General features: G+C 40.6%; 3 protein-coding genes across 6 annotated transcripts in view; all 3 read left to right on the plus strand.

The window, feature by feature from the left end:
* prkar2aa (protein kinase, cAMP-dependent, regulatory, type II, alpha A) overlaps positions 1–18008 on the plus strand; it is a 41232-nt gene extending 23224 nt beyond the window's left edge. For both annotated transcript variants that reach the window (XM_086050037.1, XM_086050032.1), the window contains exons 3-11: positions 4087–4122; positions 8832–8968; positions 9540–9646; positions 13164–13305; positions 13591–13692; positions 14247–14321; positions 14716–14781; positions 15375–15513; positions 16795–18008. In XM_086050037.1, coding sequence (XP_085906163.1) covers positions 4087–4122; positions 8832–8968; positions 9540–9646; positions 13164–13305; positions 13591–13692; positions 14247–14321; positions 14716–14781; positions 15375–15513; positions 16795–16919 — 929 coding nt within the window. In that variant the 3' untranslated portion in view covers positions 16920–18008. The remainder of the gene's footprint in view (positions 1–4086; positions 4123–8831; positions 8969–9539; positions 9647–13163; positions 13306–13590; positions 13693–14246; positions 14322–14715; positions 14782–15374; positions 15514–16794) is intronic.
* Positions 18009–18210: 202 nt separating this feature from the next.
* naa80 (N-alpha-acetyltransferase 80, NatH catalytic subunit) lies at positions 18211–21776 on the plus strand. Of its 2 annotated transcripts, none has more exons than XM_086050045.1 (2): positions 18211–18483; positions 19702–21776. In XM_086050045.1, exons 1-2 carry the CDS (start codon positions 18338–18340, stop codon positions 20537–20539), a joined length of 984 nt encoding a protein of 327 aa, XP_085906171.1. In that variant the 5' UTR covers positions 18211–18337; the 3' UTR covers positions 20540–21776. The 2 variants fall into 2 exon arrangements, with proteins under 2 accessions (XP_085906171.1, XP_085906177.1); XM_086050051.1 differs by having other exon boundaries at positions 18460–18483; positions 19706–21776.
* A 2722-nt stretch (positions 21777–24498) lies between these two features.
* Positions 24499–27164, plus strand: part of lamb2 (laminin, beta 2 (laminin S)) — a 46848-nt gene continuing 44182 nt past the window's right edge. For both annotated transcript variants that reach the window (XM_086050062.1, XM_086050064.1), the window contains exons 1-2: positions 24499–24616; positions 24853–24905. In XM_086050062.1, coding sequence (XP_085906188.1) covers positions 24875–24905 — 31 coding nt within the window. In that variant the 5' untranslated portion in view covers positions 24499–24616; positions 24853–24874. The remainder of the gene's footprint in view (positions 24617–24852; positions 24906–27164) is intronic.

The raw sequence follows: 27164 nt of genomic DNA on the forward strand, positions 1-27164 counted from the left end.
GGCAACTTCGCTACACACCTAGAGTCAGTGGAGTTTGTTTGTGAATGTTTAGCTGTTTGGATAAGCTGGCTTCCTCGACTAGCAAGGCCTGTTAGTTTAACAAAACATTAGACTTAAACCGTTTAAATAATTCATGCAATAGTTAATAGCTATTGAATAATAGCTATTATCATGTATCTTATGTTTCTTTATGTTGGTTACAATAACATGTGAAATGATATAGAAGTACTTGTCATGGCTTGTTAGTGCTGACTTGTATTTATGATGTTTTGTCTCCCTCTGCAGGCGCTTTAGCGCTTAAGCGCCTGCAGAGGGAGGCAAAACCTAAGTCACAAGTCAGCACTAAAAATCCATGACAGTAATGTGTTAATAATTTCACACATAAGTCGCTCCAGAGTATAAGTCGTACCCCCGGCCAAACTATGGGAAAAGTGCGACTTATAGTCCGGAAAATACAGTGGGCTGCATCTTTATGTAATCTGCACATATCTATGTTGAAAAATTAGAAATTTATTGCATTTACAGAACAAATTTGAGCAGCTTATCGTCCGAAAAATACCATACTGTAAATTTGAATCCACGTGTAAGCACCAAAGGGGGACAGTGACACACATATTGGGTCAGATGCCATCTATCATCTTTGGGGACAGAAGAGAAGGGAACACACCGCTACGCTATTTAGTATTTATGTCAGTCCCTGTTGGAGGAGTCCCCCTCTTTCCTTTTAGACTGGTCATTCAATTTGATAAGTGACTTTTCTAAAATAGTGTTGACACAAAGCATCTTGCTGTTGACCTTGGAGAAGAATAGCTTAAATTTAGTGCATGCATGTGGGCAATTAAAAAAAAAAATGCAGATAATTCCATATGCTTAAGTCATTTTAACAGAAAGGTAGCAATATCACAACATTTAATACATGTCAGACCTTACACCATGTTTGATAAGTGCAGAGTACATACCAAAAAATGGATCAGTTGGGAATGTTTGCAAGTTAGATGCCAGTTAACCTTCTGAGCACTTCCCTTTTTCCCCTGAGTGGAGTAGAGCAAGACCAAAAAGGCAGGCAGACATACTTGCACATCTTTCAAGGAGACCCGGATTCAGTATTTCAAACATAACCCCAAATGATTCCGGTATAAATAGTATTGTCTCATCCTATATCATGTCAAAATATGTGTCAATTGTCTGTAAAAACTTTATACAAACTAGTTGGACTGAATCGACAGCATGTTGTGCACTCAATTTTGCCTCAGTTGTTTCGAGACTCGATTAATCAAATTCAATTGCATGCAATCAACCAGAATATAATGATATATTGATCAGTTAAGTGATTATTATGTATACCTAGCTACCGGGGACCGTTGCTAGAGTGTTGCTTTAAAATAAACGGTGACAAAGATTTTCATTTCCATGTATGTTGTTTCTTCTTTGACTCGACTGTATCTTTTTTATTAATCACATATTAGGAATAGGTTTTCATCACGCTGTTAGCGTTTTCCCACTGAACTGCCAGTCTTCACATCCTGGAGTTATTCCTTCATCCTTCCTTGTAGTGTCTCTTTGTCCACGTGCCTTCAATTTTTTTTCATGTTATACATAGTACAATTTTATATGCTCTTTCTTTGCCACCGACTTACAGCTATCTCACTCTGTTAACTCATTCAATCCCAAAGACATATTAATGTCTTTTCACAGTGCAGCCATCCAGTCCCAGGAACGTCTTTATATATTTTTGTCTCCATTTTTTTTTCCAAACGTTATAGGGTAAAAGAGGGTCTGAAAATGTCTGGTACTAAATGAGTGAAACATTCTGGTCAGTCATTTGTTTCTCCATCTGTGTAAACACACTGCCACCTTTTTTTTTGGCTCCCTCATCTTGTTTCCATCTAACAGTTCTGATATGGCACATTGTGAGTGTACACTGCGTGAGGGGGAGTAATAGCGAGATCTTGTGAGAGGGTTGCTGGTGAAGGAGGAAGGGGGAAATGGAGGGGCGAGCTGCCACTTGTTACGAGCTAGATATTGGAGAAGGGAGTTGGATGTGGCTAAGAAGGGATGAGGGGAGGGTGAAAGGGGTAGGGTTGTTATGGCAATGAGAGCCTCTTTGTGTTAGGTTGCTAAGGCAACTTCAGGCGTACATTTAATACAGCCACCAGCATCGCCACACTGCCACCAACACCACACAAACACATGACTGTGGGGCGAGCAATTCACACTGCGTACATGCGGACTCATGCACCCACACAGCTCAAGACACACATGCATGTGATCAAAAATATTTCAGTGACTGCATTGATGCGATACAATATACAAGGCTGAATATAGTCGTGGTCAGATGATTGTAATTTTCAGAAGTTACGCTTGTTCCTGTCTGTACGACTTAATGTTTCTACTGAACATTTTTTCCTCTTGAAATATGTGGCTCAGTGCTTAATGTATTCTTATTTGGTAACTTTGATTTATGTAAAAAGGAGTCTCAACAATTGACCGGCTATTTATCCACAGTGCCACTGCCAATAGTAAATTCTGTATTACAACATACTGTATGCTGGAAAAAGATGATCATTTGTGCAAGTTTCAATTTTGACCTGCGCGAGTGCAAAACAAAAAGCATTTACAGTGCAAGCATGAGGGATGTTTTCACAATTGCTGGAAAAGCTCTGATGTACTGTAGGTAGGGGAGAAGGCAGAATCGGAGCGGTTGAATTGATATGATGGCAGGTGTGCTAGTATTAAACTACTTAACTCATCTATAGATTTGGACAAGTTAATTATTTCGCTTTACCATTTTGATTGCTTTTTTGTTACTGTTGTTTAATTCTAATGCTAAGGCATTGTGCAATGTTAACAGTACAGTTTGAAATAACAGTACTTGGACTTAGCCAATAGTTGTCAAATGCATAAATGCCTATTTCCATTACACAGTTTAAAAAAAATTAAATACCAGTAAGTACCTTGGGTGATCCTTGCTCACGACACCCACAATCCAGCCCCCAACAGGTGCTCCAATATTTGCCATGAATGTGAATTTAATTCGCCTCTTACATGTTGAATAATAGTAGAAAGGAGTGTGAGACTCTCACCCTTTCTCAGGTGAGTGTGGAAAGTGGCGCGTATGTATGATTATCTTTCAGTCTCTCAGTTTCACATTCTGGATCTAATGAGGTCTGACAGGATGTTAATACGGTAGCGGCACACTCTTAATGTGTGTCTATGTGACATGTGGCGCAACAAGAGAGCCTATGCCCACTCTGGCCCGCAACAATTTCGACATTATCAAGCAGGTGTCCGCTTACTCGCGATGTGGTTTAATTGGCACCCAACTTTACACACACTCACCCAAATGCAAAAATAGATTGGAGTGACACAGAAAAATAAATAGTCAAATCAATGCACATCTACGTGTCCACACGCACGCACATCCTGCATTCTGTTTTGAATGGCCTCTTAATTATTCCTGATGCATATTCATATCCAGCAGTGTCCGCTCCAGACAGCATGATGAATACTACGGTCAACGGTGCAAGTCACGAGCTCGAAATTTGCATTTCGACAACCACTGACAAAAACTGCTCCACAGCCCCTGCAAGTCCCCCTGTGCTGCAGTTTTCTGTCCACTGTCAACTTTGAATAGCGAGTGTGATAGTTTTTGGTCTATCAATATTCAATACCACTAATCCAGTTCAGCATTATGGGATGGGGAGGGTCCTATCGAGTGTGAATTTAATCTGGTAATGAGATTGTGAAGCCATTGAAAAATAACGTGTAAAATTAGGTGTTTCTGTCAGAGCATGTCGCTACCATTAAGACCTTTTCGGACAGTTCTATTTTTTTTTTCTCTTTTTTACCTCTGTGTTCAACTTTTTTGTTTTTCGTTGTGTCTTTCTCTGTAGCCAGTTTCATTCTTGCTCATTGTCCGCCTTTTCAGCCCTTATTGCTTTTTTTAAAATCCAATTTTCCCTTAGAATTGCATTGTATAATCGTTAAAAAAAACCCAGATCACCCAGGTAACATAAAAAATGTCGTCTTTGTTTGTTCAAACTCACTGATGTTCATTTTCCCCTCCCCTTTCTTGTCTGTTTGCAGCCCCACCACCAAGCAGATTCAACAGAAGAGTGTCAGGTGAGATTCCTGTGTGAGCGTGAGTGCGTGCCTGCGGGTTCACTATTGTATCTTTGACGTCATGTCCCTTAAGGGCTATTCACACTGTCTATGCTTTTGCATACATCATTGTGTAACAGGCCCTTTGCGGTGTGCGCGCACGTATTGTGTTGACCATGCACATCCAACACAAGTAGCAGATATACTGATGTTCTCGGTTTCTGGCCCCTATTTTGTCACACTGAGTCTATATGTGTATTGCGTAGGCTGTGTCTGTCTGCTCAGCCTTACCGGTATTACAGTTAGCTCTAGAAGTATTTGGCCAGTGACAGTTTTTAGGATTTTTGTCTTTATACAGCATTGCAATGGATTTGTAGCGCTGATGGATGAAATGTAGGATTTCACCTTTTTATTCCAAGAGATACTTGACTAATTTAGCAATTTTCAGCAGTAAAAGGTTAATATTTTGTCTAGAATGATTTCGATAACTTCATTATTTTTCATGCGCAATCAATACCTTTAAAAACGCGTTTTGCCACATGTTCTCAACTGGAAATGACATCACGTGTTGAGGGCTCAGGTAACAACCAATCACGGCTGAGCTTGTGAACGTTAGGTGAGCCGTGATTGGTTGTTACGTTTTTAAGGCCAGGGGTATTGTACAGTAATTGGACAATTAACACTTTTGAATAAAAACATCATTTTTAATTGTTGGTTGAAAATCTTTAAGTCAATGAGTACTTCAAGTCTTTAGCCAGTGGCCATCGGCCATTCATTCATTCATTTATTCATTCATTCATTCATGCATGCATGTACATCCAGTAAATGAAAAGCATGCTATACTGTCACTGACATAATCATTCAAGAATATTCCTTTTTTTTGCCTTCAGAAAGTGTTGAGTAGCATGTTACAGTAACTTGCAGTAAGACAAGTTAATAGTTGAGTGAAGTGAGTGAGAGAGCAGAAGTAAAACATTCATGAATGTAAATGTGCAGTTGGTATATTGGTCTGTACAAATACTTTCATGGGTGTAGTAATTCCTAATTGTGAAGATCTGTCCAGTAGGGCTGCAACAAACGATTATTTTGCTACTAATTTGCTGCAACTAAATAACAGCAGTCGCGATTGGTCGACTAATCGGATAATATATAAATCGCGGCAAATCGCAGCAGCAAGCTGCTGCTCTTATAATAAGCCTCATTCGCTTACAGTTTAAATTCTTTATGTACAAACTAGGGGTGTAACGGAACGCTAAATCACATTTCTGTTCGGTTCGGTTTTTTTTAAACTTCGGTTCGGTATATTTTCGGTATAAAAAACAGATTTAAAAAAAAAAATGTTTATTTTGAAAAGATGACAAGTAAACTGTACTTTTTTTCGAAAAAATAAATAAAAGCAAACCATTTGGATGATGTTCTAAGAAATTACACGAGAATAGAAAATACACTAACAATAAAGGTCTCTTGATTTTTTTTTTTTTTAAATTAAGACACTGAAATCTTTAAACACTCAGCAGCAACAGCCTATGACATATCTAAGTATTCAAGTTAAACCCAAGTTGTCATTACAGTACATATATACACTTTTTGTGATGAAAAAATACATACAATGACAGTTAGAATTATTGCTAACTATATTAAAACTATCTTTATAATGACAAAATACAGTAACTTTAAAAAGTATTTATGAAATTGTATACACTTTTTAGGCATTGAAATCTTCTCCGTTGCCAACACGGCAACTACTTTACCCACAATGCTTCTGTTTACATCACCTGGATTACCACCACTGCGCTTGTGCGTTGCAGATAGGAAAACAGCCAGCGGGACAAGAGCTAGAAGCGGCAGTCTCGAGAGAAAAATAATGTGCCAAATATATAAATAAACAACGCGTTGACGATTAAAAAGCGATTTTGATCGTCGACGTCGTCGTGATTAGTCGACTAATCATGGCAGCCCTACTGTCCAGCAGCTAAAAGTCTGCAATTCAGTTTTATCGCTAATCCATTGTGGCATAATGTATACATGCCAAAAGAGTTGTATAATTACTGGTCCAATACTTGTGAACTACAAGTGCCAGTGTATTGAGTTTGGGGTTTTGTGTCACTGTCGGTGTCAGTTGTCTCTTGTCGATGGCACTCATTTTCTCATATTTCATTGTACTGTCTAGTGTTTACAAATGAGTAATTGACTTGTCGTCAGCCTTAGTGGCGAGCTGCACTTTGATTAGGCTGTTGGTGTGTCAGCTGATGTTTTATCTTTACTACTGTCCTGCCATTGCTGTTGACTCTGCCGTCTATTCCTCATCTTATAAAGGCTTACTGTCGGCTATGTGGTTTTAATTAGACTGAGTAAACTGTTTTTGTAATTCTCTCAGAATAACACAGTCACAAATTCTCATAACCCAAAGAGTCAATTAGAACAAACTAGAGGGGAGCATTTCAGCATTAATTGATTATTCATTAGCTGTTATTTTAAAAAATTGCATATTAGTAATAGTAATAATAGTTTAGTCAATAAGCACAATAGAGAGAGACCGATATGGGATTTTTTTCAGGGTCAATACCGATGATTAATAGTCAAGGAGGCCAATGACCGATATTTGGAGCCAATATTCATTTTCAGCAAAAAGGAAAATATTGTCGTCCAAAAAAAACCTCTTAAATGTGTTGAAATGCCTCGACGCATATGTTTATTGAACATTTTTTCTGATTTGCGTATCGTTGCTATCCTGAGTGTTCATCCCGAAGCTGAACTTGTAACATGTCTGAAGTTCTAATGTGTCGTCAGTCCACACAAATGTCTTTTCTTGCTCTTTTTCCGTTGCCTGCCATTGTTCTGAGTATGTTTACGTTGTATGGGCTTCTTTTTCTCAGTTGTTGGTGACTTCCTGTGGCAGTGTTATAGCTCCATTTGAGGCCTCACTTATTTACTGGAGCATTTCAGCATCTTTGTTTGTACATGCACATTGCTCAAAATGATTCGGTGTGTATGGAAAACAATTATTTATTTATTTTGATGGAAAAGAAGGATCTGCTCTGTTTACGTGTGGACTTGGCCTCAACTCTGAGGTAACCTTTTCAAATGTAATTGCATAAATGGATTTTTAAAAATGTATATGTAAGGCCAAACTTGCAGTATTTGCAATATTTTTTATGGATTACTGCCACCAAGTAGTAAAAAAAATCATTATGCCTCAATTACTTCAAGGGGAGAAAAGCGGTTGATGACTTCAAGATGACCATTAAACATAGCGTTATAAGCAATTCAATTTCCATGCAATCCCTTCCAAAATTGAGGATCCAAAATCAGTTGTATCATGCCCCTCTTAATCAGAAACCTCTATATTTAGATTACCCAGATGATGGTTATTCAACTGGGGTGTTTTTGCGAATGTCTTATGTAGTGAACTTGTTGAGAGATTTCTACCTTCCACGCTCTCTATAAATTTAAAAATGACATCATAAATTCATATTGCAACATTTTGAATTGGTGTCTAGTGGCTTTGCAGTAAGAGCAAGGCCACTTTATTATACAGTATAGTATAGCTCATTTGAGGCCACTTTTGAACCAAAACGGATGCACTGTATTATGATAAACTAATAACATTATTGCCAGGGGAAATTGTTGTAGATGTGTCTGTGTTAATGATCTGTCACCTTCATGAGGCAAAAACTAGTCTGCAAGTAGACACCGAATTTCATGGGCCATTTCACGAGTCAGAATCACCAGACCAGATTTAGACCAAGACTTTAGTTTGCAATGCTGATAAGAGAGTCTGGGTATGTGTACCCCTTGTTCAAAAAATGTGTTATTCTTGAAGAATTACGGTATCGTCTCAACCTTCATTGACGTCCAACTAAACTACAGTAACGGATGCACCTGAGCAACATATCGTTATCGTATTGTCATCGAGATCCTCATGATTATCGCCCCACGTCCTATCTCTGTCGCAGTGGATTAAAAAAAGTCATACAGTGCATTTTCTGAACCACTTATTCTCACGAGGCTGACGCATGGACAAATTGGTACAGAACAACAACCACACTGATGCAGTTAAAACAGGCACGCACACAAACACAAGAAACACTTCTGTTGAGGCATGACTATTTATCATTAAAGCACAATTTTTTTTATCTCTTGCCGACTTGAATGATGATGGCTGTCTGCAGGTCCTAAAAAAAAAAAATAAACTACACTTTCCACATCCTTTTGGATTCATATGTTCTCTTTCTTTCTTTAAATATATGCTGAGTGTTCACTGTACGAATAGTTACATCATTACCGTATCGTTATCAAGATATCTGGCAAAAATATCGAGATGAAGTTTGGGCCATATCGCACAGCCCTAGTAAAAGACAAATAAAGAGTTAGGTGGTCACTTCAGTCCAGAGGGTAATTTGACAGCAAAAAATGTCCAGGAATATGCAAGCGAGATTGAATCTCTCCAGAGTCCCCTGATGTCAGCTGACTGTGTACACAAGTAAAAGATGAACACCTCACAAGACAGACACTTCTTACATTCAAAAGAATGCTTTAAAAGCTTGCTGCCTGTTTTAACTAGAGGCTCGTTTCCCAAATTCACTTTAAAGGTTCATCTTGAATTAAACCTTCTTTGTTTTACTACTTTCAATCAGAAGATCATCAGCAAAAACATTCGTAATCGTTTTTCTGGAGTAACTGATATTGTGGATTGTAATACATCTAATCATGTATGCATATCCCTGTAGTATGTGCTGAGGCATTCAATCCAGATGAAGATGATGAGGACAGCGAACCGAGAGTGGTTCATCCAAAAACAGATGAACAGCGCTGCAGACTGCAGGAGGCCTGTCGGGACATCTTGCTCTTCAAAACACTGGACCAGGTAAATAATGGGAAGGGTGACTTGGCATGCACGCACACTGGTGAGAAAGGGCGAGTCCTCTTTACCCTGTGTCTCTTTTTGTTGTCCTTTATTAATAATGCCGTAGTAAAGTAAAACTCCTGAGATCTGCCCATGCGTGGGATTTTCCCAAAATCCCAAATGTGTCTTGAGAAGTCCCTGCCCTTGATTTATTTGCATCTGCTTCGGTGTGAAACGAATGAGAATGTATTTTCCCATTGTGAACCGCAGTGGTATCGCAATGATATATCTCTGACATGATGTTGAACTTGTACACCAGGGAAGGCATGATTGTCTTGAGATTCCATATTCTTATGAAACACGGAAAATGTCACTTAATGAAAACAAAAAGTGGCTTTTCTCTTTTCTTTACACACTTCCCTCCTTGAGCTAAAGTAGTTTTAGCTTGCCTCCCTCCAGGGTCGTTACTCACATGAGCAATGTGGCTTTTTTTAGCTTCTAGTTCAATTCCACTGTTGCTACTTGTTTCGCTTTTTTTTTTTTTCTTTCTTCCATGTGTCTGACATGCTTCTTCTGGTCCTTGTCACGTCAGGAGCAGTTCTCTGAAGTGCTGGACGCAATGTTTGAATTACGAGTTCAGCCCCAAGAACATGTGATTGACCAAGGAGACGATGGGGACAACTTTTACGTCATAGAGCGGTACAGATACAGACAAATAATCTCACTTTTTGCAGTTTTCTTTGTTAAGGTTAATGCAGACTATAACTGTGAGACTACATATGAGATTGCATACTTTAGCACCAAGAGGGCACGCAGGCCCCTAGCTGTCTACTAAAATTAAAAAAAAGAAATAGTTAAGGGTGGAGGACTTGCCAAATGAGCAAAATAAGAACCACCTGAGTTTTAAAGGTTATTGTTTTCCTGACCCCGATCTTTAATTACACATCAGTACAGCACAGTGAGAATCCACTGATTCTGATCTTCCCTTCTGCATACACATTATCTAAACCTTTGTTTTCTATGTTTTCTCTGCACAACGTGTGTAACGATGACCTTTACCTGCAGCACGCCTGCCAAGTCATACTATCCCGGGGAATTACCAGGACTGTAAAACATGTAAATGTTGCGTCATCTAAGGATGCATTCAGACTTGAAATTTTGATTTTCAGACTAGTGAGTGCTCCATGATGTGCTCCAGTATGGCACACCTCTGTTACTGCTAATCAGTGTAATACAGATAACCAGTCCAGCTTCAAATCGGTCACAGATTCAGGAAGGTTGCAGTAATGCAGTGGAGCATTAAGTGATCCGTCCATCCATTTTCTGTCCTGTTAATCCTAATTAGGCTTGTTGTGGGTCAGCTGGAGCCTATTCCAGCTGACTTTGGGGGAGAGGTGAACTGGCTGCCAGCCAGTCACAGGGCACATACAAACAAACATTCACACCCAAGGACAATTGAGTCTTCATTTCAACTAAGAGACATGTCTCTGGGATGCGGGAGAACGCCTGACTACGCAACCTCAGAACTTTTTGGCGGATGTACTAACCACTAGACCATTGTGGCACCCTCAGGAAGTGATGAAGTACATAAAAGGACATGGTACTGAACAGCTGATGTATGCTTAGGAACAGTGCACTCTACGCATGTAGCTGTCCCGTAAACGTATTTATATGCTGGTCTATTTTCATCAAACAAACATTTAATCATGTATAATACAATACAACTACATATGTGAATTTGGGTAGATGCTGTGCCTGAAAGGCACAACTTTATTCTCTACTCGGGCCGTCTAGCTCTCATTCAGAAAGGATAAGCTGTGGAATGTTATTAATCACGCCAACTGCCATTTTTAGATTTGACCTGGGGAACAGCAAGTGATCCTCAACAAACCGACCTAAATGGTCTGCTCTGTTTAAGTAGAAATAAATATGTTGGGCCTGAGCCACACCGTGATTTGTGGCTAACTGGTAGTTAATGAAATATTGCAGGGATGCACGATAACCATTGGACCGATAATTATCGGACTGATATTGGCAAAAAATTACATCACATTAATCAGTACAAAAACTTAAATTCATCAATTTAAAAAAGTCGCTTGATATACACTAATGTTGGTCTGATTACTGTCACTTTCAAGGCCGTCAGGGTCGTCTAATTAATGTTGCGAACACTGCCGTCACATCAGACCCCTTTGGGAAGCGTCTGGGGGGCGTTTCAGCATTTCGAATCGCCGTTGTAAGTCGTGACATTAAGTCACTCTGATTGGCTGTTAACCTAGCAAATCGGCGCACTAGGCAAGAACAGGAAATGACAAATGTGGATAAACAGTGAGCACGCCTTTGCTGCCTTGCTCTTCTTATAAGCACAAGAGCGAAGGTTGACAATGGATGTATTTCACGATACTGTATCCAGAGCGTGAGCGTTTGCTTCGCGCGGGAGCTCGCGAGCGAAAAATATAGCGGAATGTGTTGTTTACGTTTTTATATTCCGTCCCCGCCGAGGGGTAGTACATCTCACGCATGTGCAGAAGGTACTTGATGGTCAGGGTCCTGTCCGTCGTGTATTTTCCCAGCGCGGCGTGCCAACAGTCAGCCCGACGCCACAGCCTCGGTCACAGTTGGCCGACGTCGAATTGGTCTATCTAGGCCTTAAGAGTCCAAGCCTCTGCTGCATGACGTAGGAGGTAATACGGTGCTGCTGCATGTGACTTGAGAAGTAACAGTGAGCCATTTGTTAAAGGGAAAGTGTGTAGAATTTACTGCACGCACACTATGGTGCCTCCGAGACACCACACGTCGCAAGCCTACCACCAGTTTCTTCTGCAGAAGTGCAAGCAAAATGTCATCACAAATTACTTCTAGTATTCCCTCAAGTGGCAAAGTAAATGCATTGCATTTGTTGCACAGTAATATATATACAGTAATATAGTTAGCGATTACTAGACCTGTGATTACCGTATATAAAAACAATTATGTACAGTATATTGATGTGATAGAACGTATGAAAAATCAAACCTTGAATACAGTTTTAGTTTTCCCGAAGTGGTTTATTTGAACCAGGGCTCTAGACTGTGCCCAATTTGCCCAAAAAACAAAGTCTCCTCAACTCTAAAAACAATATCTATTATAAATATTGATACTTGGGGTCAAAAAAATTCACGACCGCACACGCCGCTTGCTGTGTCTCTTGGGGCCAACGGTCGTGGCACCGCGCCCGCTGCTGGGCTCGGACGCCGGAGACTGATGACATCGACATGATGACATGACTTTTACCTTTGTTGCCTGATACTATAATCGTGTGGACTTAATCAACATTGGATTACAATACAAGTTGACAAGTTCTTGGGACGAGAGTGCGCGACCAGTGCACCTCCATGGACTGTTGTCTGGTCTGGTAGACGCCGTAGGTGTCGGAGGGAACGTAAACAAGCAGATGAGCTGAGCTGAGCTATGGCGAAGCTAATGGCCAGCCACTCAAACCTCCGCCGACGAGCCTCTCTACCTCCAATGTAAGGTTCATACCACACAAAACGGGTGATTCTGAACTACAATTAGCAGGAATTTCGCTATGTTCGGGACTCTTCCATTTTATTAACCACTGAAAACTGACTACACGCTCAGATTGCCGACGCTTCAGTGGAACGAGAAACAGAGGCAGCAGTCTATGTGCATTTTCTTCACTATGTGCAAATAACAACTAATAACAACTTTGTTGCGCGCTCGTGACCCTAGTGAAGGTAATGGTTCAGAAAACGGATGGATGGATCACAAACGCTATGACACTGCACTGTGTCCCACTGTCATAATACAAATGAATTCTTGTTGGAATACAAATGGCCACGACTCATTGAACACTAGTGTGGGTTATAGCAAAACGCAACTAAATTTATTACCAGGTATCAGAGCTTTTGAGATTCCTTATCTCCTTACCATCTGAAGAGAAAAGAGTTGAGGAAGTAGAAAGACATCGAATGTATGTTGTCGGTGACTGCTTTCAAGTCATCCTCCGACCCTGCTTGGTAGGAAGCGGGTTTGACATGTTTTGATATTTACGATGCAACAACAAATAAACAGTACAAAGAAAGGTTAGGTTTGGAGAAGTAGGGAGTTATTGGTGGAAAAAGCTTATTTTGCATCCCTAAAATATTGTATACCACTATGATAATGCATGGACTGATTCAAGCTTTCTCTCATTGTTTGATCTGTCAATCTCCAGGGGTGTGTTTGACATTGTGGTGTCAGGAACCTGCGTGGGTCAGTACGACAATAAGGGCAGCTTCGGGGAGCTGGCACTCATGTACAACACACCACGTGCGGCTACCATCATCGCCACCCAGGAGGGGGCGCTATGGGGGCTGGTAAGAGCATTACTGGAAATATGCCATCATTCAAAACTGAAGCCTTTGTAGCTATGATGCTGATCTCAATTTGGATTGTCATGTCTAAAATTCCTTGTAGTAGCGTCAACATACTGTATGGTCTAAATACACTGATTGGGAGGCACACTAAGTTTAAGAATGACATTAAATTCTCCACGCATGGAGAAGCTGCTCTGCTGTTCCCCCAAGTGGGCAAACAGGGAAAGACAAGTCAGACACTTTGAGAATGCACCTACTTGATCATTTTTCTCCTCCCCCTTTCAGGATCGTGCTACATTTCGTAGACTCATTGTGAAGAACAATGCCAAGAAGCGAAGGATGTACGAGTCTTTTATTGAGTCTTTGCCCTTACTGAAATCCCTGGAGGTGAGTTCAAGAGTGGACCCTCAATAAATCGGTCATCATAATGTTTGCCAACAATAGGCGCCAACATAATGGCTTGCCTGCTTGCTAACACCAGTACGTCAAAGGAGAACATCTGTGCCATTATCCTCATCCGGGGAACTGAAAGATAAATTAATTAGCCAGGCTCTCAGTGGTCAGGTCAATTATGTCTGAATTTCCACCACTTCTATTTTTGAATCAATTTCACGGTTGAAATGTAAATAATGGCCAGTGTTCTGTCTTCCTCTGCAACAATGTAGCTCAATTGACACTTTACACATTTAAACTGCGGTGGTCAAAAAGGCAGCCAAAAATCATCATTTAAGCCATTTACCCTGTTTTTCCAGTCACTATGCCTTGGTCAAATGGCAAGCGTTTGTTTACATGTGGTGACATCAGACCTATTGCACATGTGTGTAGTCATGGTAAAAAGGTCCATCCACATAGACATGTTTGTATTAGTGACAGAATTGTGCTCCCAGCATTTCTCTCATTATCTTGCCTCCCTCATCATCCACCTCGTTAAATCTGTGCAGGCAACAGAGAGGATGAAGATTGTGGATGTATTAGGGGCAAAGCAGTTCTCAGATGGTGAGCGCATCATCACACAGGTAAGCCCCTCACATTTGACCTCATGCAGGCTGGCCATGATGTTTGTTTACCAGGCATGTTATGTCAAGGCATCTGTAGCTTGGACTAGGGCAGAACAATTTTGAAAAATAAAATGTACAAATATGTAAAAACATAAAGGCTACCGACCGACTGAATTAAAGCTGAGTCCCCCCCAGCCACCACCTGCAAAATTATTGCAGCCTTGGCGATTTGAGAATTTTACTACAGTGCAAGTAAGATGTGAATTTGATTACTTGTTGAGCCCGAGCCTGGATATTGATCTTAGCTATCACTGACAATTGAAAGTCACATTTTGCAAATGTGTTTGAATGGAATGAGGACCAAGATATTGTCAATTTCTGTCAGAAACCTAACTGCATCTGCTGTTGACAGGGAGACAGCGCTGACTGCTTCTACATTGTAGAATCTGGGGAGGTCAAGATCATGATGAAGAGTAAAGTAAGTCGAGTTTGTCTTTCACAGCTTTAAGTTGATTGATTTTATATTGAATAAAAATGGTATCCCATCCAGTTTTACTAGACTTGGTCATTTGCCAGGTAACTGTTTTATTTTGGCTCAAAGACCAATTTTGACATAATTATGATCATCTTTTAACCAGAGTTGATCAAATTAACTTTCTCTACCAAAACAATCAGGATTTCATTTCAATGTGTGCTTTTCACAACTCTCGGGATTCATAATGCCTGTCAGCATAAATTGCATTCATCCATTTGTTTATCATACAGTACTCACTGTGTGCAAGGTTGTGAAAGAAAGCAAATATATTTTTAAAACACAAGCCACTATATCAGCTGACTATAGCAGTCTACCAGGTCGTTTTTGTGTGAATCATTTTTTTGACAATGACAACCCACAGTCCCCATTAGAAAAGGTTTTGCCAGGCAACAGAGGGAATCACGACTGACGGCTCAGCTGCCGAGTGCCTCTCTCGCTTCGGGGGGCGAGGTGGGGGCTTCGGGGGGGGGGGGGGGTTGTGATACGCTCGCTGGTTGCTAACCTTTAATCCTCTTCCCTCCTCTAACACCGTGTAGACGAAGGCAGACCATGCAGACAATGCGGAGGTGGAGATAGCACGCTGTAGCAGGGGTCAGTACTTCGGGGAGCTGGCCTTGGTCACTAACAAACCCCGGGCTGCTTCAGCCTACGCAGTGGGCAATGTCAAATGTTTGGGTAAGATCAAATACACTCACCATCTGCCTTTAACACAGTTGTCAGCATCAGTTGTTTTTAAGATTTCGTTGTTTTTTTTCTTCTTTTCAAAAGTCAATGTCCTCAATAAATACCTTTTAAAGGGATCAATATGAATCCCTTTTATTATAAATGTGTGATGCATTATACGAACCACTACTGCTCAAATGTGTTTGTGATGAATAGCTTGCTAAATTGACCCAGCCGGGTGTTGTCATTCAAATATCACGTGAGTTTTGACGTATTGTCTTAATAATGCTGTGGACTGGGACTCTCCACCACTTCCCTCTTTTGTCACCAATAGGGCTGTGCAATTAATTGAAATGCAATTACAATTACAATTATTGCACCCCTCAATTACAAAATTGGCATAATCATAAAACAATTATTATTAATATTCATTTATAGCCAATGTTCTGTTTACACAAGAAAATCATACTTGGATTTATACATTTGCGCCATACATTTTTTAAATTTTAGAACTAATTGTATACATTTTGTTTGGTCCAAAAGGAAGCTACTTAGATACTTTTTTACATTTAGTACCCAAAATAAATTATTGTTTGAATAATCGTGATTTCAATTATTACCAAAATAATCACAATTTTTTTTTAATCTATAATCGAGCTGCCCTAGTTGCTAATGTGGGTAACTATGTATTACATTATGCTATATTGTCATTCATTCACTTATTCACTTGAAAAGTGATTCAGTACCGATACAAACATAGTTGTTGTTAGCTAGGCTTAGAAATACATCAAATAACTAGTATAGTCATGCATTGACTTACGTGCCCAACTTGAGTCTTTTTTTTTTAAATAAATTCTTCCTGCTACCAGCTAAAATTTAAGTAATGAGCGTTGCACACATTGCATGTGTGTGTGTGCTTGCGTGCATGACTATTGACATAATTATACTTTATAAACCACTATTGCTTTATATTTTCTTATTTTTTTTCTATTTGTTTTTTAAAATACAACGCCAATTTTGTTAACATAAAATGATTGTGTTTTTGGAGGCTGGAATGGATTAATAGCATTTAAATTCACTTTAGTGGGAAAACTATCATATCATGGACCAAGTCATGGTACCACTTTAGTAGGATTGGATTCCATTTAGTTTACCCAAATTCATTCCTGCCAAATATTTTAATTCATTTTCGCAGAAAAATGAGCTCAGTCAAATGCTTATTGTGTGACTAGACTTAATGTTTTCGCATTCGAGTTGAATCCACACTCACACGTGATGCACTCCTTCTTGCAGTAATAGACGTGCAAGCATTCGAGCGCCTCCTGGGCTCCTGTAAAGAAATCATGAAGAGGAACATCGCCCATTACGAAGAGCAGCTGGTGGCCCTGTTCGGCTCGAGCATGGACCTGAGAGACTGAGCCTCCCACTCCACCCTCCGTGCCTTCTACTACGCACACACACGCACACACACACACACACACCCACGCACACACACACAGTGGCGATACAGACGCATAATAAGCTTTACCCATACTGTCCAAACATGAGAGATTGAATTTAGTTCACATGGATGGGAATATAAATTCTTTTGCGTATACACTGACACGACCACCTACATAGTCTCTTATACATGCACTCCCTAAGATATCTAAACACGCAGATAACTGTTGGCTATAACCTTGTTTTTCCACGCCAGCTTCAAGCTTTCAACACGAGTGTCTTAGCTGCCTTCACCTGTATGCAGGTAAAGCAACAGTCGGACATACAACGAACACACACACTCCGTTCACAAAGTTTTCCAAAACATAGCATCACTCAGTAAGGCAGTTTTCACTATCACAAGAGCATGTTACCAGCTCTGAGTTGCCTCAGCCAAGGACACACAAACACACACACTTACAGATACAGGGGGGTACACTTACTAAACACAAACCACATTTGCAAAATTGAGCTGACAAACTAAAAAAAAAAAAAAAAAAAAAAAAAAAAAAAGTTTAATGAAGACTAAAGTTTTAGAAACATTTTATGAAGATAAAAAACAGAAGCTTTGATAAAATATTATTTAAATATATATATATATATATATATATGTGTATATATATATATTAAAAAAAAAAAAAGAAGTGTTTCCTCCCTGAGAGGCTGGGGTGCAGAACAGTGTGTGGACACTCCATTTCTTCCTCGACTGTTGTTGAGTTCAGTTAGTGCTGGTGATTATTACAGTACCACAGAGGAAGTGGTGAAAACAATAACATCCTCCATTTCTGGGACTTTATTCTATCGTTGACGCCACACTTCATTGTATTGAATTAATTATTAATGTATTGCTATCATATATTCATTTATTTTTTGTTTTGACCAATTGATAATTTCACCCTCCATCTCTGTAAAAACAGAAAAAGAATGCTAATAAAAAAAATTATTAGTGCTTATTTCTCCTCGATTGTCCTAAATTAGTTGTCCTGGATGAAAAAAGAAAACAAATAAAGCAAACATTTTGTTAAAAACTGTTGTCTCATTAACATTTTTGAATACAATAATTGTTCTGTTTCTGTAATTCAAATGTTTTTTCTACATCAAAACTTTGAGACGATATTGAATGGGTAGATGAATTTCACTGAGGATATTGTATACATTAATTGAATACAGGACTATTTTGAAGCATTCCTCGTGAGGATAAGCAGTTCGGATGATGGATGGATGGATAATTCCATTTACTCATTGGTAAGTGTTGGCCCTCACCACATGTAAGGTGCAATACCACTCCAGTGCGCATGGTGGCAAGCGAGGGTCGCGCAAGCGGGAAGAGCCACGGTCAGCCACATCTCTTTGAGACATGGCAGTATTTATAGTTGAGAAACTGATCCTGGAGCAGTTTTGGCAATTCTCATTAGTGCTACAAACAAGGAAAGCCAACTGCAGACCAGCTGTTTCAGGAGCGAGCCGTCCCGTCGACCGAGCGCAACGGGGAACATGGAACATGTAGGTAACGTTATAGAGCAGTCTAGAAACTACCGCCATGTAGAATAATCTTGCTCAGGAAAACGTAAACATTTAACATGAAACTGTTGATTGTTTTTTTAATATTACACCCTTAAACTGAAAGTTAGCATTACTAGCTAGCGTTCAACTTTACCTTCAGTCACTTCCTCTAATTTTAAGGAAAATGGCAGCCGAGGAGGGACAAATCTTACGTGTTTTTTCCACTACACTAGTAATAATAGTACACAACGTTACTAGCAAGAGACGGGTGTTCCACTGCCGCGCCCTTATCTGCTGTTACTTTCCCCAAATCCATTCGAATATTTTTGTAGGAAACTATGGTCTCCATCTTAAGGTCCATGTATTACTAGCGTGCGCTTTGTCCTCATTAGGACCCGAGCAGCGAAAGCTGCAAGGACCCTATTGTTTTCGTAGAAATTATTATTATTATTATTATTATTATCATCCGTTAAGACTCGCATTTTTGAGGGACTAATCGTGAACGAAAACTCACCAAACTTTGCACACACATCGGGCCTGGCGAAAAATTTGATATTTTGAAGTCGGCATACTCGAGTATAGTGGTACCTTTACTTACGAACGTCTCTTCATACGAAATTTTCAAGTTAGAAACGCCTCAACAGGAAAACATTGCCTCTAGTTACGAAAGAAATTTCAGTTTACGAAAGGTGTAAAAGTATGTGCTGCTACTAGCAGTATGGGCTGCTGTCCGCAGCTCCGGAGTTTCCTGAACGCAACATACTCATAGCTGGGGGGGTGCAGTCACTGATGCACTTTTAGCCATTTATTGAATGAGGCAAACAAATCAAACCCGTAAGAAATGAAAACGCCCTCAAACATGGAGAATACGCAAACACAAGACAAACATTTTGATACATGCCCAACCGGAGCTGGAGTCAGCTAGAGCTCTTGTTAGTCACTAAGGCTAAGCCATGCTCCTTGTTGGCAAATGCCAACACACCAGTATTACAGTGTGTGTGTGTGTGAGAGAGAGAACGAGAGAAAAGCCAGTTTACATCTTTGCTTTCTTTGTTTTAGGTCTTTACTTTGATGTTTTACAATACAGTGCTACTATCCTTTAATAGAAACCCTCGTCTCTGAAAAGTTTCTATAGTTTCTGAAAACCACTGTGGTCTAGGGTGGACATTTCCTAACATTGAATAAAGGCTAACCTGGATCAAACTATGTTCACCACAGGGAGGCGTCTGGAGTAGCAGTATCCAGGAACAGGCTCGAATTGAACCTTCATTTTCGGACAGTCTCTGAGCCTTCGGTGTTGGATGATGAAACTGAAGCAAAAAGTCAAACAGAAACTGAGCCAGCAGAGGAGATCCACGTTATTCCGATCCACCTTCGCCCGGACCTGCTGCTTCCCTGCGCTGACCTAGTCAACTCCGAGTGGCAGAGGAGCCAGACTGCTCGCGTTCACTCGCTGCAGAAATCTTGCCAGGATTTCCCCATCTCCCTGGTTCTCTTGCAGGGTCCCAGAAATGCAGAGAAGATGCTTGGACACACCCGACTCTCAAGAGTCATAGGCCACGGCGACAGCCTGTTTGTGGAGTCGGTGGTCGTGTCGAAGGCGGAGAGAGGGAAAGGCTACGGGCGAACTCTGATGGAGAAGACGGAGTGCTACGCCAAAAGGCGAGGGTTCAAACGATTGTGTTTGACCACCCACGATAAGCAGCACTTCTACGCTCACCTCGGTTACACGTTGTCCACGCCGGTGCAGAACGCAGGAGCCATGGCGACATTTGTTCCTATGGACATGCTTCTCAGGTTCTCCAGGATCTCTAATGGAGAGGTTAGCATACCAAAACAAGCACACAAGGTAGAAAAAGGGAACCCAGCTGGGACTATTGGACCTCGTCCTCCTTGCTCCCTACCTCCACCACCTCCAACCTCTTTCATACCTCCTCCTCCACCTCCTTCCATCCCTCTTCCAGCTGAAGTTGCACCTGTGGTTCAGACTCTCACAGAAACCCCCTACAGAGACGCAAAGGGAGCATCCATTTTTTGGATGCACAAAGACCTCTGAAGGGAACCTCTGGGTCAAAAAGAAACAGAAGAAAGCTAGAGAGAGGAAATTTGTTCTGTGAAATTATTACATCATGTACTGTGTACTCACCTGTCACAACATTATTGTTTTGGACCCTGCGGAATTTTAGCACCCATGAACAACGGATGATTGGAAGTCCTTACAACAAATGTATTATGTTCTTCCGTTTTCTTCCAGCTCTGAAATAGAGGCCAAGTGTGATACGCATATCCATTTTCTACAGCACTTGTTCTCATTAGTGTGTATTTATCAGTGGCGGGGCGTTACGATGCCTTCACTCAGCACCGCATCACCCACTCAGCACTTTTCAGTCACGTACAGTCCTCCACCCTAGGTTTTATGCAATTAATCCTACTCGAGTCGCTCAGAACCAATCAGAGGACGGAAAAGTGCAGACATCCCCGACGTCTTTGACAAGGCCCTGTATATTGAATCTGATTGGTTCAGATTCTTTAAAAAAACAACCAAATCTCTCATGTTGTTTCAATTGTACACTGCCAAATATTTAGACAGATGTTTACACTGGTATAGCGACACGTAGAAGCTGAAATCTGATTGGACCCAAAAACAAACAAAAAACAAAAACAAATATAAGAATGATAACCCACAAACGATAGTAAGCTGCGCAGCCAAGACACATGCTATTAAATGAAGACAAAAGACTATTGGAAATAAATGTATACTGTACACTATTTAACAAATGTATCTGAAGTCTTAAATGCAGGTCAGTGCTTTTGCTTATGTTTAGGCCAGCAGGGATGGCTTTGAAGGCCCTGACGGCATGCCACTGGTACTTTACGTATTTGTATGTTTTTGAGGCCAATGTCGATTCTGATATTTCAAAACAAACGACTGAAATAATTTGCTTGCGCATGTATGCACTACCTCCTATAACTATAATGCGGCTGAGTTCAGAAATATACATTTTCTGTCCTTATTTATTTATTTTTGGTCAGTTCAAAGTGTATGCAGAGCTATGTGGATGTGCTGGTTCAATGGTATGTCCGGTGAGCTTTTTTTTTTTTTTTCCAAGGATTGTGAAAGTTAATAAAAGAAAGGAAACTAATTTGAGTTTCCCCCGTCATTATCAAAACTAATATGTCGTTGATAGTAATTTTTTAAAGCAACATGTCATGTCAGTTTTTGTTGATTATGGTGGCACTATGTGGACAAAAGCGGTAGTGTTTTGACAAAAATAAACCATATTTCACATGCCTGCCAGCGCGTAGTGTCATGAAATCCTGAGCCGTCCTTATTGTGAATATGCCGTGAAGCAATTCATGACGTTTGTATTTTTTGGTGTGCCAGTTGTGCCAGTAAAAACGATACGGACCCCCTCAGGGCATGAAGTCCCATTCAACTACTGTACTTGTAAGTCATCAAAAGAGTTGTGAAAACATTTTATTAAGGCCGATTTCTTGCCCATGCAATGCTGCGTTAATTCTAGGTACATTATATTCAGAGTTTGTACTTTTCTACTTAAAAAGACACTTGGATGATCTTAACATTGGCACTTATATAATTGGTCTGCATGTAAAAAGGACATCAGTACTAAAATGCCAACCTCAAAAGACTGTAGTGATTTAAGGGCTTTTTTACATTTTTTATTAGGTTTATAACAAATTGCCCCACCCCTTTTTTGGGCGCAGCTTATGTTATGTTTTCGGTCGCAGCTGTCTACGTCGCACCAGGCGTGGTAATATTGCTAGCTTTGTCAGTTCTGTTGTCTAAAACGGCGACCGATCGCTACCAAAATGCAAATTACTACTCTTGTCCACTTCAACCTGTGTCATCTTCCAAACCGCTTATCCTATACAGGGTCGCGGGGAGGTGCTGGAGCCTATCCCAGCCGTCAACGGGCGAAGGCAGACTACACCCCGAACTGGTCGCCAGCCAGTCACAGGGCACACACAGACACCGCCACTGAGCAGGAATCCATCCCACGCTGCCCGCACACAACTTAGGCGTGTGTACCACTACACTATCAGTGACATAAATGTGTTCTGCACAGTAGTTTGGATTTATTGACATAAAATGTGATCTCATCATGATCACCTCCACAAAATCAAAAATACCGTGGCGATTGCTCCTCCACTTTCACAAGCTGAAGCGGACAAGACCATGAATGCGCACACGAACCCCGACTGGTTATATTTCAGACATTTAGTGACGCTAAACAACTCTCGTGAGGCAAACGGCGACTGGCAGTGGGCAAGCAATCAGGCAAGCATGGATCTTTATCCCCCCCCTTCCCTCCCCTCCCCAGCTAACAGTAGGATAACAGTACAGCTAATAGCAACAACTAGCTTCAGGCTGTTAAAACAAAAGGTGTTAGTGCAACAACATTAGCTCCTTAGGCTACTGCCCGCGCAGCGTGTGGAGGTGATCATGATCCTGCGTGTCGCGGCGTTGCCTCCCAAGCAGTCGCATGCGTTGTCCACCACCGCTTGCAGCCGCCAACTTCGGCGTGAGAGTGCGGTAAGAACTCATCGAACAAGCGTCAATGTTCAGCAAGCAAAAAGTTCCAGCGAGGAGGCTGACTGCACAGTCGAGTGTGGCTGCATTGGAACGTACCATTTCGACTGTTACGTTCCATTGGACGGCGTGTTGTCGGTCAAAAAACTGTGGCCATTCCTCATCCAAATGAATGTGCACGTCCACTCATTGCCACTTCAGTCTTTGTAAATATCTTGACTGGTGTTAAATGCCTCGCCCGTCCTAACTGTGATCAGCAAAGAAGTAGTGTTCTTTTAAAAAAAAATTATTGCAAAGAAGCAGTGTGCACTCGTCCCAGCATAAATCTATGTGGCTCTGCTCACTTCCACATTTCCTCATCATATAAATCGGCCACAGAGAGGTTAATCCTTTTGATATGTTGAAGTGGTCTTAGTAAGGATGTTGTTTGAGTTTTGTCGGTTTCGAGTCCATAAGCTGCATTAGCAATTTACAAAACAACTACTTACTCAATGCGTGTTCATTTTATCTTTCAAGAAGGTATCCAATATAAATAAAGACTCACACAAATCGATTGAATTTTCTCGTCAGTTTTCTTTACCATCTCTGAAGTTCAGGAATCATACAATGATCAGATCTGGGCAGCTTTTCCTTCCTCACGAATGCTCTCACCCGAAATGGGCGAGGGCAGAAAAGGGGCGCGGTCTAACATGCAGTCCTCACATTTATAATGTCTTCAAAATCTAAACATAATTTGGGTTGTTCTTCTCCCTGGCGGGCCCTGCCTATGAGGCTGACCTTCACCAGCTGGTCCCATGCTCAGATCAGGGCACGCTGACTTTGAACTGATTATGCGATGTGTAATTCCCAATTTGGTTTTTGGTTAACCTGTTGGCTAATACATAGCCATTCTTATAGATTCAGATCCTTCAATGTCCACATAAATTTTGGTGCCAATTGATCACCGTTTTTGGACGTTATAAGCCATGATATTACAATGCTTTCCAATGGAGAGTTTGTAATAGGTTCCTCCAGTGACTCCGACCGAACAAGGATAGAACGGTAGGGGGCGCGACCATTCTCCTCATTAACAAGTCACCTATTTCCTAATTTCTCCCGAATTTATTGATAAAATAAAAAATGACAACCCTTTCCATTTTCCTGATCAAAAAATATATAAAATGAACTTGTTAAGTGAAAACATGGCCAGTGAAGGAGTTGGATGATTTTTTTTTAATATATTCATTGCACATCATTAACTACAGTTTTTTTTGTTTTTTTTTTAACAAATACAAGTATCTGTTCTTTTACTTTACTTTTAAATACCAAGTACCTTGTGTGGGTGAGTACTTCAGCCCCCTCTGCCCCAACGATGGGACCGCCCGTGTGTCTCCTCCCTCTCTGTCTGTGCTCTGCTCCCTTCCAGTAGGATTCTAACCCGGGTTTTCCACACGCAGGAGCATAAAAGTTTCGCTCCGACTGGAGCAAGGCGACGCAAGCTCCTCTTGTTGTGTCCCGTAGCTTCGCAGCAAGTGGACCCGAAGGACGAGCAGTGGGTTCGGACACCGATACCGGAGTGCACATCTGAGCGGAACCAACGCGGTTAGTGTCCGCTTCCCTGCGGCGTTTAATGGCCGGGCGTAAATGGAAGCATTTGGTATTTTTAACAGACATTCACACACAAAATTAAGTGGACATAAAATAAAGAAATCCAATTGAACGACTCGTCGCTTGCTCCTGGAATGTTAATACATTGATTGATTTATTTCTAACTTCTATGTAAAAGTATTACAAAGGATGCGGTGTGGATGATGAAGTTTTCCTACTTTCTCCTGCAGGTTGTCTGTGTGCGGCTGCGAGATGCAAGCGTCACTGTTGGTGTTGGTCTGCGGTGAGTGCACTGTACACCCGCACCTTTTGAAGTCCATCCATGCCTTTTTGATCCTTAAGAAATCCTCAGAAGTGTTCCACTGGTGGGCTTGCCGAGGCATTAATGATTGTCTCCAGGTCACTGGAGGGCAACTCATGAGCTTGTTCATGTTGGCTGCACAAAAACAAGTCAAATATGCCAAACAAGTCAGATCATTTAGCGGTGGTCCAGCATTTATGGGCTGGGGCACATATACTGTAATGCGCAGAAGGCAGATGGCCACTTTAGAGTCACTGTTTGTCTTTTTCTCTTTGGACGATCACTTCACTTTTTTTGTTTGTTTGTTTTTTAACAATTCATTTTTAACTCATATGGACCAGGGATGTCCAAGTCTGGCAAGGAAGCCATTTACAGCTTGTTTTTATATTGGCCTAGTCTTGAAACTAAAAAGTGTAGGCAAGATAAATATAATTTGTCATTCAATATTTAATTTCCCAAAATATTTAATAATATTTTAATTGTGATTTGTTATTGTAATTTTTTTGTGTTTTCATATTTTATACTACTTTAAAAAGCAAAGAATATCAATCACCGTGTCCCTTTACATCCTTTTTCTGTTGCCCTCTGTTAATAATTACTTAATCATAAATTTGTATTTTTGTAAGTGAAAATACAAAAGACAAACATTTAAAACAACGTTAAAAAAACAACTAAAAATGAATACTAAAATCCTCACTTTCGCTCCACCTCCCCTAGCATCCTTCTGTTCTCTGTATGCAACCTACTGTGGAGAAAAAAAAAGGGACAAAGACAAACCATTTGCCTCAACTAATAATGGCATCGTGAACATGTTCTCATTTTGTTTTGGTAATTTTTAGCAAAGCGTTCATATGGGCAGCTTATTAAGTCTGCCTGACTGTCATGTCAGGATATCAGGGTTGGAACATCTGTGTGGGCCCTCCACTTTCCAAAAATATACGTATTAGGTTCATTTAAGACTCTTAATTGGTCATGGGTGTGAATGTGATTTGGCGCAGACTTTGGTGGCAGGATACACCCTGGACTGGTTGCCTGTCAATCACAGGGCAGCCTTTGAGCAGTGTACATTGCTTTCATGGATATTAATGAGGGACATTTCAAAGAATTGTGTTCCAAATGAAACACGTTACATTGAACTATATTCAGCATTCATTATACCATTTGTTTATGTGCATTGACCAGCCATAACATTTATGACCACTTGCACAATGTCATGTCACTGGCATCAGGCCAAAACCTTGTACCTCTGAAATCGTCACTTTTCAGGAAACCCCCAAAAGTGGGGGCAAGTTTGTTCACTCCTTAGCATTGCATCGTGAAAGAGAGCAAGCCATTTCGAACACTTTAGATTGGTCAATAATGTGTAAAAGTAACACCCTGCTGTGTGGACTGACCAATAAATATAAATTTTTGAAAGAAAATATGACATTCACCAAAATGGGACTTATGAGGTTTTGGCCCGACGGCAGCTATATCTAATACAAGAGCTGTATCAAATGTTTTGCCTTTAGTTTACAACAGTAGTAATAATCACTTTTGATTTACACTGTTGTATGCAAATTTTTTAGCAGTATGTTCATTATTGTTGTTGTAGTTTGCAATGACATACGCGTACACTGCATCATATTGAGATCGTTTCTGTACACAACAAATACTGTATGTCAGTTTAGCCTTGTACCCAACTTCGGTTGCTACTTAAAACATTCACGCGTGGAAAAAAATAGACTCGGAGTGTGCTAATAAATGGATGACAGATTTAAGCATTGAAAAATGTTAAGGGCAGTGGAGCCAATTTTTCTTACTATTCATTATATATATCCAGTTACGTGTACTTGAACTATTATAATAGATGTTTGGTTGAGACTGATAGCAAATACCTCTGTGGGTGGCGTCTCTCCTGTTTATGGTCCTCTTAAAACAGTCCAGCTGAATCCGCATACAGACTCCCATTGCACATTTACAGTACCTACAGCATTGCGCATTACGTGTGTGTGTGTGTGTGTGTCTGTCTGTCTGTCCTGTGGTGTTTTGCATGCAAAGGCTGAAAATATTATATCAACATCATGTAAATCCATACAATAAGAAAGCTGCGGAAAAATCTCATTTTTACCAAAACGGAGGGCAAATTGATACATTTTAAGACAATACAAACTCTGTATTGGTTGCAAAATAGCGTTTTGTCATCTGTTGCTGGGCTGGCCATTTTTGTGTGTGAAAATCCAAAGGGTCATCTAGGTAATG

This window comes from Filicampus tigris, chromosome 1, assembly GCF_054856515.1.
Source record: "Filicampus tigris isolate MCC_2025a chromosome 1, RoL_Ftig_1.0, whole genome shotgun sequence".
Lineage (NCBI taxonomy): Eukaryota > Metazoa > Chordata > Actinopteri > Syngnathiformes > Syngnathidae > Filicampus > Filicampus tigris.

Excerpts from the sequence above, each read along its gene's own strand:
- naa80 (XM_086050045.1), top strand. The coding sequence starts at position 18,338 with ATGGCAGTATTTATAGTTGAGAAACTGATCCTGGAGCAGTTTTGGCAA. Across the intron at positions 18,484-19,701 it reads CAACGGGGAACATGGAACAT|GGAGGCGTCTGGAGTAGCAG; the intron begins GTAGGTAACGTT and ends TGTTCACCACAG.